General features: G+C 43.1%; 1 protein-coding gene across 1 annotated transcript; it reads left to right on the top strand.

Annotated features, from left to right (window-relative positions):
* The first annotated feature begins 503 nt into the window (after positions 1-503).
* On the top strand, positions 504-1,734 carry LOC124293537. Its single transcript, XM_046734640.1, has 2 exons — positions 504-1,316; positions 1,599-1,734. Coding segments are annotated over exons 1-2 (696 nt in total). The 5' UTR covers positions 504-622; the 3' UTR covers positions 1,601-1,734.
* Positions 1,735-9,894: the final 8,160 nt, after the last annotated feature.

Below are 9,894 nucleotides of genomic sequence, written 5' to 3'. Positions count from 1 at the left end.
GGTGCCAAAAACTTGAAATCTAACGGTGTTTAGTGCTCCAAAAAAGTTTTTTGTTTGTTGCTGTGTGTGTTTTCGCAAGCGCTCGTGAGCGCGGAAAGTTCATCTCAATCTCTCCAAAATTGATTTGTTCAAATCTTTCGCGAAGCTTGGAAGCGGAAGCACTAGCGAAAGCGAAAGTGTTTGTGAGAGTGAGACCGAAAGTAAACCTTTGGCACCGGTCACTGAAATGTCAGCACCACAGCAACCTGCCCCAGCAGCCGGAGCGGCAACCGGAGTAGCAGTTACGACTTCAAATGCATTACATATCACACCGTTTATCCCGGGGGAGACGTCTTGGGCTCGTTGGTTGAACAGATTCGAGGGCGCTTTAAAAATTATGAAAATCGAAAATTCAGATAAAGTAGTGTATCTGCTCCATTTCGTCGGCGATACAGCTTATAATGCTTTGTGTGATACTTTTGGTGAAACGCAAGTCGATCAGAAGTCCTACGCCGAACTTGCGGCTAAGTTAAAAGAACTGTACGCTCCTCCAGTGTTAGAAATCGCCGAAAACTTCAAATTTAATTCGCGCAAACAGCTACCTGGTGAAAGTATTCAAGAATTTGCAACGGCTTTGACAAAAATGAGCGCCAACTGTGGATTCGGCGATCACACATCAAAAGCCTTACGTAACCAGTTTGTGTTTGGCCTTGCTACGCCTCGTATACAAAGCAGGCTTATTGAAACCAAAGATCTCACCTTCGAATCTGCCCTCTCTACGGCTCTTACAATGGATACTTGCGACCGTGAAACTTCTTGTATACGTGACAGTGCGTCAGCCGTTAATTACCTTAATGCTCAAAAGAAGAGATCTGACGCATCGAAAAAGAAAAAAATTGCAAACTCTGCTCCAAAACAGCAAGTTCCTCCGGTGGATTTCACTAAGCCCTACTGTTTCAGGTGTGGAAATCCAAACCACAAAGCCTTCACTTGCAGACTACCTACGTCTACAGTTTGCCTTTCTTGCCAGAAACCTGGACATCTATCCAGAGTTTGCAAATCTAAATTTAATCAAGTACACCAAGTTGAAGATACCGAGTACACTGATGAGGATTACTACGGCGTGGAGATCGTGGACATTCAAATAGTGGATTCTGAGGACATCAACTGCCTGGCTCTCCGTGAAAAGTTCATCAAGCAATTCATCGTCAATAACCAGAAGGTCGAGTTCGAGTTAGACAGCGGTGCAGCGGTCTCACTGATGTGGCTCGAAGACGCAAAGAAGCTTTTCCCAAGATCCCGGTTGCAGCGCGCCTCAATACAATTGGTCACATACTGTAAGACCAATCTTAATGTACGCGGTCTTATTAAAGTCATTGTAACGTTTGAAAACACTAAATTCAACTTAGACTTGTATCTTACTGATGTAAACCGCCCTCCGTTATGCGGTCGCGAATGGATACATAGTTTCATAAAAATGCACGGCGCGCAAAGCCTATTTACACCTATACTACAAGTTAATGCCAAAGAAATTTCCAGTTTCGATAAAACTGCGTTTACCAAAGAATTGTCCGTTAAATACTAGAATGTAGTTCGGCAAGATTTTTCCCCTATTATAGGACTGGGGCTTGTCTCACTAAAACTCAAACCCGACGCCAAGCCGGTGTTCTACAAGGCTCGGAACGTGCCCTTCCGCCTCGTCGAGCCAGTCGACTCAGCCCTGGATAACTGGGAATCTTACGACATACTTGAACCGGTGCCCGCCTCTCTCTACGCAACTCCTATCGTCCCAATACTGAAGAAGGATGGAGATGTCCGCATCTGTGGCGATTACAGTGTCACCATTAATCCTCAACTCATCATCAACGACTGCCACATGCCTACTACAGACGAAATGTTCATGGATCTGGCGGGTTGTATCTGTTTCGCCCGCATCGACTGTTCTTGGGCCTACATTCACATGCCTGTCGATGAGGCTACGGCGGACCTTCTTACCATCAACACGCCCCGCGGATTGTATAGGGTAAAACGCATGTTATTTGGTATAGCTGCTGCGCCAGCTATTTGGCAGGAAAGAATGAATTTCCTTTTCCGCTCTATAAAAGGCGTTTGCGTCTTCCAGGATGATTTGAGGTTGGCTGCCAAAACTCTCCCCGAGTTAATTGCTCTAATTCATGTAGTGTTAAAAATTTTCGATGAGCACAACATTAAAATTAATCTACGTAAATGTTCCTTCTGCGACTTGGAAATTTGTTTTTGCGGTCACGTTATTAATGCTCAAGGTATACACAAAGATCCTGCCAAATTCGAGGCAGTCACTGATATGCCCCAACCTCAAAACATCTCTGAATTGCGTACATTTATCGGCATGGTGATGTATTATAATCGCTTCATCAAAAATGCAAGTACTGTACTAGCTCCGTTATACAATCTGTTGAAAGAAAACTCTAATTTCTCTTGGACAAAAGAATGTCAAGATGCTTTCGAATCCATCAAACTTGCCTTTACTAAAGATACTTGCTTGACATTCTTTGACCCAAAGAAACCGCTTATTCTTGCGACCGATGCAAGTCCAGTCGGGGTCGGTGCTGTCATTTCCCATAGCTTCGAGGATGGTACCGAAAGGCCTATTCAATTCGCTTCTCAAAAATTAAACAAAGTTCAGCAAAAGTACAGCCAAATCGATCGTGAAGCCTATGCCATTGTTTTCGGTGTTAAAAAATTTTATCAGTACCTATACGGTCACAAATTTACTCTCATTTGCGACAACCGTCCTCTTGTACAAATCTTCAGCCCAGATAAACCCCTACCAGCGTACAGCGCCATGCGCATGCAACATTACGCTATTTTCCTACGCGGGTTTTTCTACGATATCAAGTATCGCAGGTCGGAATCTAACAGTAATGCTGACTGCCTTTCGAGACTACCTCTAGCTATGGAGGGTGACACGCCTCACACCTTAGATGTTATAGAAGTCTATCACGCGCAGACCCTACATATAATGTCTGTTGACGTGTTCGATATGCGAGAACTTGTAAAAAATGATGCGAAAATTCAATCGGTCATCGAAAATTTGCGTGCTGGTAAAAATTTATCTCCTAAAGACACCTGGAATGTCGACCCCAGAGAATTCTCTGTTGAAAATAATCTTTTATTCAAGTCCGATAGAATTGTCATTCCAAAAAAGCTCCAACAGAGAATTCTTGAGGAACTGCACGTCGGCCATTTCGGCATCGTGAAAATGAAAAGTTTAGCGCGAGGCCATTGCTGGTGGTCCAATATTGACAAAGATATCGAGAACTTGGTTCAATCTTGCGAGTCTTGTCTGCGCAACCGAAATAACCCAGCAAAAGTGCCTATTCATTTGTGGGAACCTGCCACCAGACCATTTGAGCGAATACATATTGATTTTGCAGGCCCCTTCATGGGCGTAATCCTGTTCATTCTTGTAGATGCCTACTCCAAATGGCCAGAAATCCGCGTTGTCAAAAACATGTTAGCCTCAACTACCATAGATGTTTGTACCGATATTTTTGCTCAATTCGGCTTTCCGGAAGTACTCGTTTCTGACAACGGCGGCACTTACATTTCTTCAGAATTCGAATCATTCCTAAAACTACACGGTATTGCTCATAAATTCTCTGCACCCCACCATCCCGCCTCAAATGGTCAGGCTGAAAGGTTCGTTCAAATGATCAAATTTGCTTTAAAAAAAGTCGACGATAAAAAGAATGTGAATGCTAGTCTAAGGAAAATATTAATCCAATACAGAAACACACCGCATAGCACTACCGGTAAAACTCCAGCAGAACTATTTTTAGGGCGTAAGATAAGATGTAAACTGGATTTGTTGAAGCCAGGAGTAGCCAAAGAACAAGCTACCAATGTAAAAGCTTGTAAATTTTCTATAAATCAAAGAGTACTAGTCCGTAATTACACTAAAAATAATAAATGGGTCTTCGGTAGGATTCTAGAACACAGGGGCAATCTGTTATTCAAAATTAAATTAGACGACGGAAGAATCTGGATTAGGCATGCTAATCAAATCTCTGCTATAAAAGGTACCTTGAAACAATGTAATGACTACGACTACTTCGTACCTGAATCGGAGCACGTTTCTCTGTATGAATCTAACAATGCCTCCGCAAGCGTGCCCACGACAAACCCAACTATTGTAATTAACGAGCCAGATGCTTCATCTGATGATGCAAGCAATTCTAGACCTAAGCGTAAAACCAAAAGCCCTATCCGCTTCCCGGATTCTGAAAATTACTTTGGTGATAAAAGCTCCTAAAGCTTTCCTTTCTCACAGGGGGAAGTGTTAGGTATGTATTGATAGCGTTTAGGCGAGTGGGAGCGAATTCGCACGTATGTGTGTGTGTAAGTATGTGTGGGCAGGAGCGTGCGGGCAGCTCGGCAACGCGAGCGCGGGGAGACGGCATATGGCTATCGTGCTCGCCACCACTTGTACCTAGAGTTACGTCAGAATAAATCTATGATATCTATGAGATACGCAATTTGTTACATATATCCTCCTCTCCGGCATCGGCCATATTTTGCACATACACAACAGTACCGAGCTGCATCCATTGGTTATTTCACAAGCTGTCTCAAAGCAGCATGTAGTAACAAATGAATACGTTCAGTATCATACGATATCCTGATAGTTCTAACTAACGAGGGGAACCCACCAATGTCTCCCCGCCGATTCAATCCAAATTTGTCACACGTGTAGGCCATGGCTAGCACTCTAACTGGTGCAAGAAGTAAGACGCGCCTCTCAAAATTAGCCAATTTCGAAAAATCCGATATCGAAATATCCTTGATATACTTCCTACGTTAAGAATCTTTCGAAGAGCGCGTGGCGCAGTATGTAAGCGCTTTGTTTCAGAACCGCTAGGTCGCTTGATCGAATCTCGATGCTTGCAATTTCTTTATTGTTTCAATTTTTTTTTATCCTTCACGTTATTCTAAAAACAGATGTATCACGATTGTGCTAATTATGAATTTTTAATAATCAATTATTATCGAAAAAAAAAATTAGTATTTTTATCACGTCTCCTGTGAAAAATCGAACTTTCTACGAAAATAAACAATACTTTATTCTTGTACAATGTCAATAATTCTCAATATTTTATTTACAGTTGATTATCATTATTCTACATATGAAAGATAATAACGCGGAATTAGGAATATAATTATTATTATTTTTTTTTTTGAGGAGATTGGGAACGAAGAAAGTATACACGAAAACTTGTGCAAAATTAATATTTTCATTTATTTGATAATAATATATTTATGGAACACTGCACGAAGCAGGGTGGTACTGGTCGTAGAAGCATTGAAAGCAATGATTATTTTGGCATCTAGCACATGTAATGAATATTAAATATTGAGAATGAAATATTAAAAATCATTGACATTGTACAAGAATGAAGTATTGTATATTTTCATAGGAAATTCGATTTTTCACAGGAGACGTATAAAAATACTAATTTTTTTTTCGATAACAATTGATTGATAAAAATTATTAATTGGCACAATCGTGATAGATCTGTTTTAGAATAACGTAAAGAATAAAAAAAAAATTGAAAAAAAAGAGATTCGATCCAGCGACCTTGCGGTTCTAAAACAAAGCGCTTACACGTTGCGCCACGCACTCTTCGAAAGTTGCTTAACGTAGGATGTATATCGAGAATATATCAATATCGGATTTTTAGAAATTAGCTAATTTTGAGAGGCGCGTCTTACTTCTTACACCAGTTAGTGTGCTAGTCATGGCTTACACGTGTGACAAATTTGGATGAAATCGGTGGAGGGACTTTGGTGGGTTCCCCTCGTGAGCATCACGAACCAAAATGAGAGTTTTACCCAAAACTTTTCCAAAACCTACAATATTGTCACCTTGATTCGTAGCATCACCTGTATTTTCAACCATTCAAACATTCGCAAGTAGCAATACCAGAAGAGTTCTACTTACAGATTCCTGTTACCAACACTTACCAATATCCCCCCAGACTCAAACGCTTCTCCCCGATGACGTCACAGTCTACCTTACCGACTTGAGGTCAAAAACGTGCAACCTTACCGACAGTTGGATCGGTCAACGGTCAAAATCACACTGCTTTAACGATAATTTTTATCGGTCGAAGGTCAAAATCGTGCCAAAATTAATAATTCTGAGAATTGTTTCTTACCAACGTGGATGTCGCTGATGTGTAACATCAACCACCTTCAATTCTTTTTCCACGGCAGGTTTGCTGATGTGTAACATCAATCACCCCACATTCTTTTCCCACGTTATCAACCACGCGATATTCCAAAATTAACCCCTTGTAACCCAAACCATAAATTTTAGAATGAATAGCATCTAAGGACTTGTCATTAATACCTTCAGTATGGATGTTGTAAGATGTTATGTAGTTTGTTACAGAAATGTCATGAGAGGCTACAAGGGGTTAATGGTAGTAGTATAGGGGCATTTTGGAGCGTCACAACAAACCCCCCTCGCACCCCTCTCTGGCGCCAGCCCCTCGCCTGGGAGTGACTTTGGGGCGCCTTCCCCTTCCTCCGCCGCCCCACGCCAAGGCGTAAATTTTGGGCACTATCCCCTTCCCCCGCAGACCCTTGTCTAGGAGGTATTTTATTCCAGAAGCTTCTCCAGACGACCACCCCTTTCCCACAACCCCTTGCCAAGGAGCGGTTTTTCCGCCTCGAAGCTCCGCGGCTCGTCAGCCCTTCGCCCGCGACCCCCTCGCCATGTGGTGAATATCGTATGGCGACCCCTTACCCCGGGTACCGTTGACCACGAATCAAATTCCGGACTCTACGGGATGGCCTCTGGGACTGTGCACCCTGACCATGCGACGATCTCCTTCCCCTTACCCTGGTGCCCCGGGCCGTGCTGCAGACTCTGGGGCCACCTACCCATCTGCCCCGGTACCTCCGTTCACGAAGCGAACTCTGTGACTTAGACGTTTGGGGTTACAGGCCTTCCACCCCGGCTCTCGTTCTTTCTCCATCCCTGCTCTCTGCAATGGGTGCTCGTGTCACTGACCTTACCCAGCCGTCAGTGTTTATCCTAAGGTTCACGTGTGCTTGGAAAATATAGACCTGGTCACTCTCTCTCTCTCTCTCTCCATCTTAATGTAAGATTATAGGCATACTCAGATGTACGAGGATGCGGGCCGGTGGGTGAGGAAACAGAACTCAATGGTGGATTGCGTACAAAAATTAAATCTCATCCTGACAGGTTTATTCGGTTAACACAGGTGCAAATACATACATGGTTATTACAGATAACGAATAAATGATAATTACAATGTTCTTATAATCACACAAGATATGTTAGCAAGGTTTTTTTTTTATTTACCAGTCTTATAATCAGCAACACTACAATTCTTAGAGGTACAACATTAAAGACAACTTATAGGATAAATGTGATTTGAATTGATGGTGTTAGTTTTGCGTTTTGTGACATGGGCTATTCGGTTGTGGAATAATTCTGCGATACGATCGTTTCTTTCGAGGTCAGGAGTAAATATATTGAGAAAATCCCGCAGAGAAAAACCAGCAGCCATAAAGTGCATAAACATAATACAAAATTGTCCACATATCTCAGAAGTGAGGCTTTGAAGCTGTCTGCCGTTCCTGTCGTATCGTCTGCAATTTCTTCGTAAAGTCCGCTTATGATGAGGCACGAATGGTGGTAATCCGAAGCTGTCGAAGTATGTACCGTGTCCCGAGGAACTGACGAAAAACGCCACCCAGTGGCTACCGGAGCGTGTGTGATCATCCGTATTTGACACAAAGGCTATCGGGCGTGTCCAGGTGAGGGATATCAGATCCACTGCAAGAACCCCGGTCTTCCCGTTCGGAATCGCTAGAATCGCGCTCCATATCTTTAGACTGTCCATTTTGTACCTTGTCTTCTTCTTCTTCTTCTTCTTCTTCGCCCTCGTTATCGGAGACAATTATACCACTCGTAGAAGATTGTGAGGAGGTATGTGAGCCAATCGCAGTAGTAAGTATGTCGTAGGGAACGGTAACTTCGCCGTCTGACGTAGGTGCAGACGGATCAGGAGAGATTTTCAGTTAAGCGACTGACTCTGGTATTACTGCTTGTAGCGAGGAATTTCTTTCTGGTACCTGGGGTGGCTGATTACTAGTCGAACTCTCCTCTCCGGTGATGGTGCGCTTACTGGCTGACAATGCTTCTGTATAATCGCATTCAGTTAAAATATTGTTTTTGTTGATCCATTTCTTCAGATTGAGTGCGTTGTTCATCGCACATGCGAAAAATTCCTCCTTCTTAACGCCGTGGAAGAAGCACCATACCGAAGACCGTTCCAGTTTGTCGAACGCCGGGCAATCGATGTCCTCCAAGTTGAATACTTGACGCGTGGTACCATTTTCAATATATTTGGATTTCTCGTGTCCACGGGCAAAGATTCGATGAGCGTTATGTGCGATTTCTTGGAGGTTAACGTCTAATTGAAGCAGCGAGATGTCACCTTCAAACCACTCGATGCCATGATGGTAACACGTTACGTAATTGTTCACGCCACGTTCTTTGAGTGGCAGAACCGTAAAGGGATATAGAGGTTTTACTAACCAATGTGCCGAGTAGCGGTGATCGATGGTGATGACTGCCACCTCTTTCGGTATTAATTTACCGTAGATGTTTCGGAACCCTTGAATATCCGTCACGTAATCTATACTTGAACTTGAAAGAATGTAGTCGAATGAATAGAAAGCCGTAAGAGCGAACCTGCAGTGGCGTGGTTCGAATGCTGACTGGCTCGGCACCGTAGTTACGGATGTTTATATACAGCCTTGTGTTACAATCCCCGTCTCAATTTTTGTTTATCGGGTATCTCCAGCCGGTCTGTTGCTCCCCTCGAAGACGTTGTCGTGGTGAAGTCACAGTGTTCTCTCTCTCTCTAACGGAAATCACCACCTCGGATGTCATAGAAGCGGTCGTGATAGGAGGGGCGTGATCTCTCTCTTTCTTAGCCCGAAAAATCTGTAATGACCTGACGTGCAGCATCAACTTCAATAAGATTATCAAATTCAGCATACACTAGGTAATTCACGCTTTCTTTGAGGGCATCGTCGAACCGCACTTCGATCCTGAGCGTTCCATGTTTGATGAGCAACCAGTGCGATGTACAGTTGGCCGAGAGATCAGGGGTTGGGTCAAAAGTCAATAGAAAATTGCCTTTAGCGAACTGCTGTCGGTCGATACCGTTTCCTTCGTTCAGAAAATGAATCCCCGTACCGGAGAAGAGGGTGTGATAAGCGTCCACGCAGAGATCGTCTTTGCCAAAACTCATCTGTAGCGGCTTCGTTGGGACTTGCACCCCGTCGACGTACAACGACAGGAAATTCAAAGAGTAGTTTTGAAAATTAAACGGATTGCGCTGTCTGTCGCCTTTGAAGGCTTTATTGCTGGCAAAACCGATTATCACTCGTTTCGATAGTTGTCCGAGTATGACATTGTCCAGTGTTTCTGTCTGTACTCCTGCGTGTATGGTGTAGAGGTGTGTTCAAAAAGTAAGGTGACTTTTCTAATTTCGCGGGCTATGTCCGTTCGATCTTCGATTTTTTTTTATGTTATGTTGGTACACTTGTCCCGAACATCTGTACACAGTTTCAAGTGTATAGCATGTTTAGTTTGTTTTTGACAGATACAAAGGTGAGACGTATTTTGGTGTGCTCGGCGATTTTTTGCTATCAAGAAAAATGGATCAAAGAATTTGCAACAAATTTTGTGTAAAAAATGGAATTAAGTGCTCCAAAACACTTGAAATGTTGACAGTGGCATACGGTGAGTCTACTCTTAGTAAAAAAAACGTTTATAAGTGGTACAAGCTCTTCCAAGATGGCCGAGAAGATGCCAATGACGAACCTCGC

The sequence above is a fragment of the Neodiprion lecontei genome, chromosome 3 (assembly GCF_021901455.1).
Source record: "Neodiprion lecontei isolate iyNeoLeco1 chromosome 3, iyNeoLeco1.1, whole genome shotgun sequence".
Lineage (NCBI taxonomy): Eukaryota > Metazoa > Arthropoda > Insecta > Hymenoptera > Diprionidae > Neodiprion > Neodiprion lecontei.
The sequence above is the reverse complement of the archived record's forward strand: the minus strand, read 5'-3'. Positions and strand labels throughout refer to the sequence as shown.

Excerpts from the sequence above, each read along its gene's own strand:
- LOC124293537 (XM_046734640.1), top strand. The coding sequence starts at position 623 with ATGAGCGCCAACTGTGGATTCGGCGATCACACATCAAAAGCCTTACGT.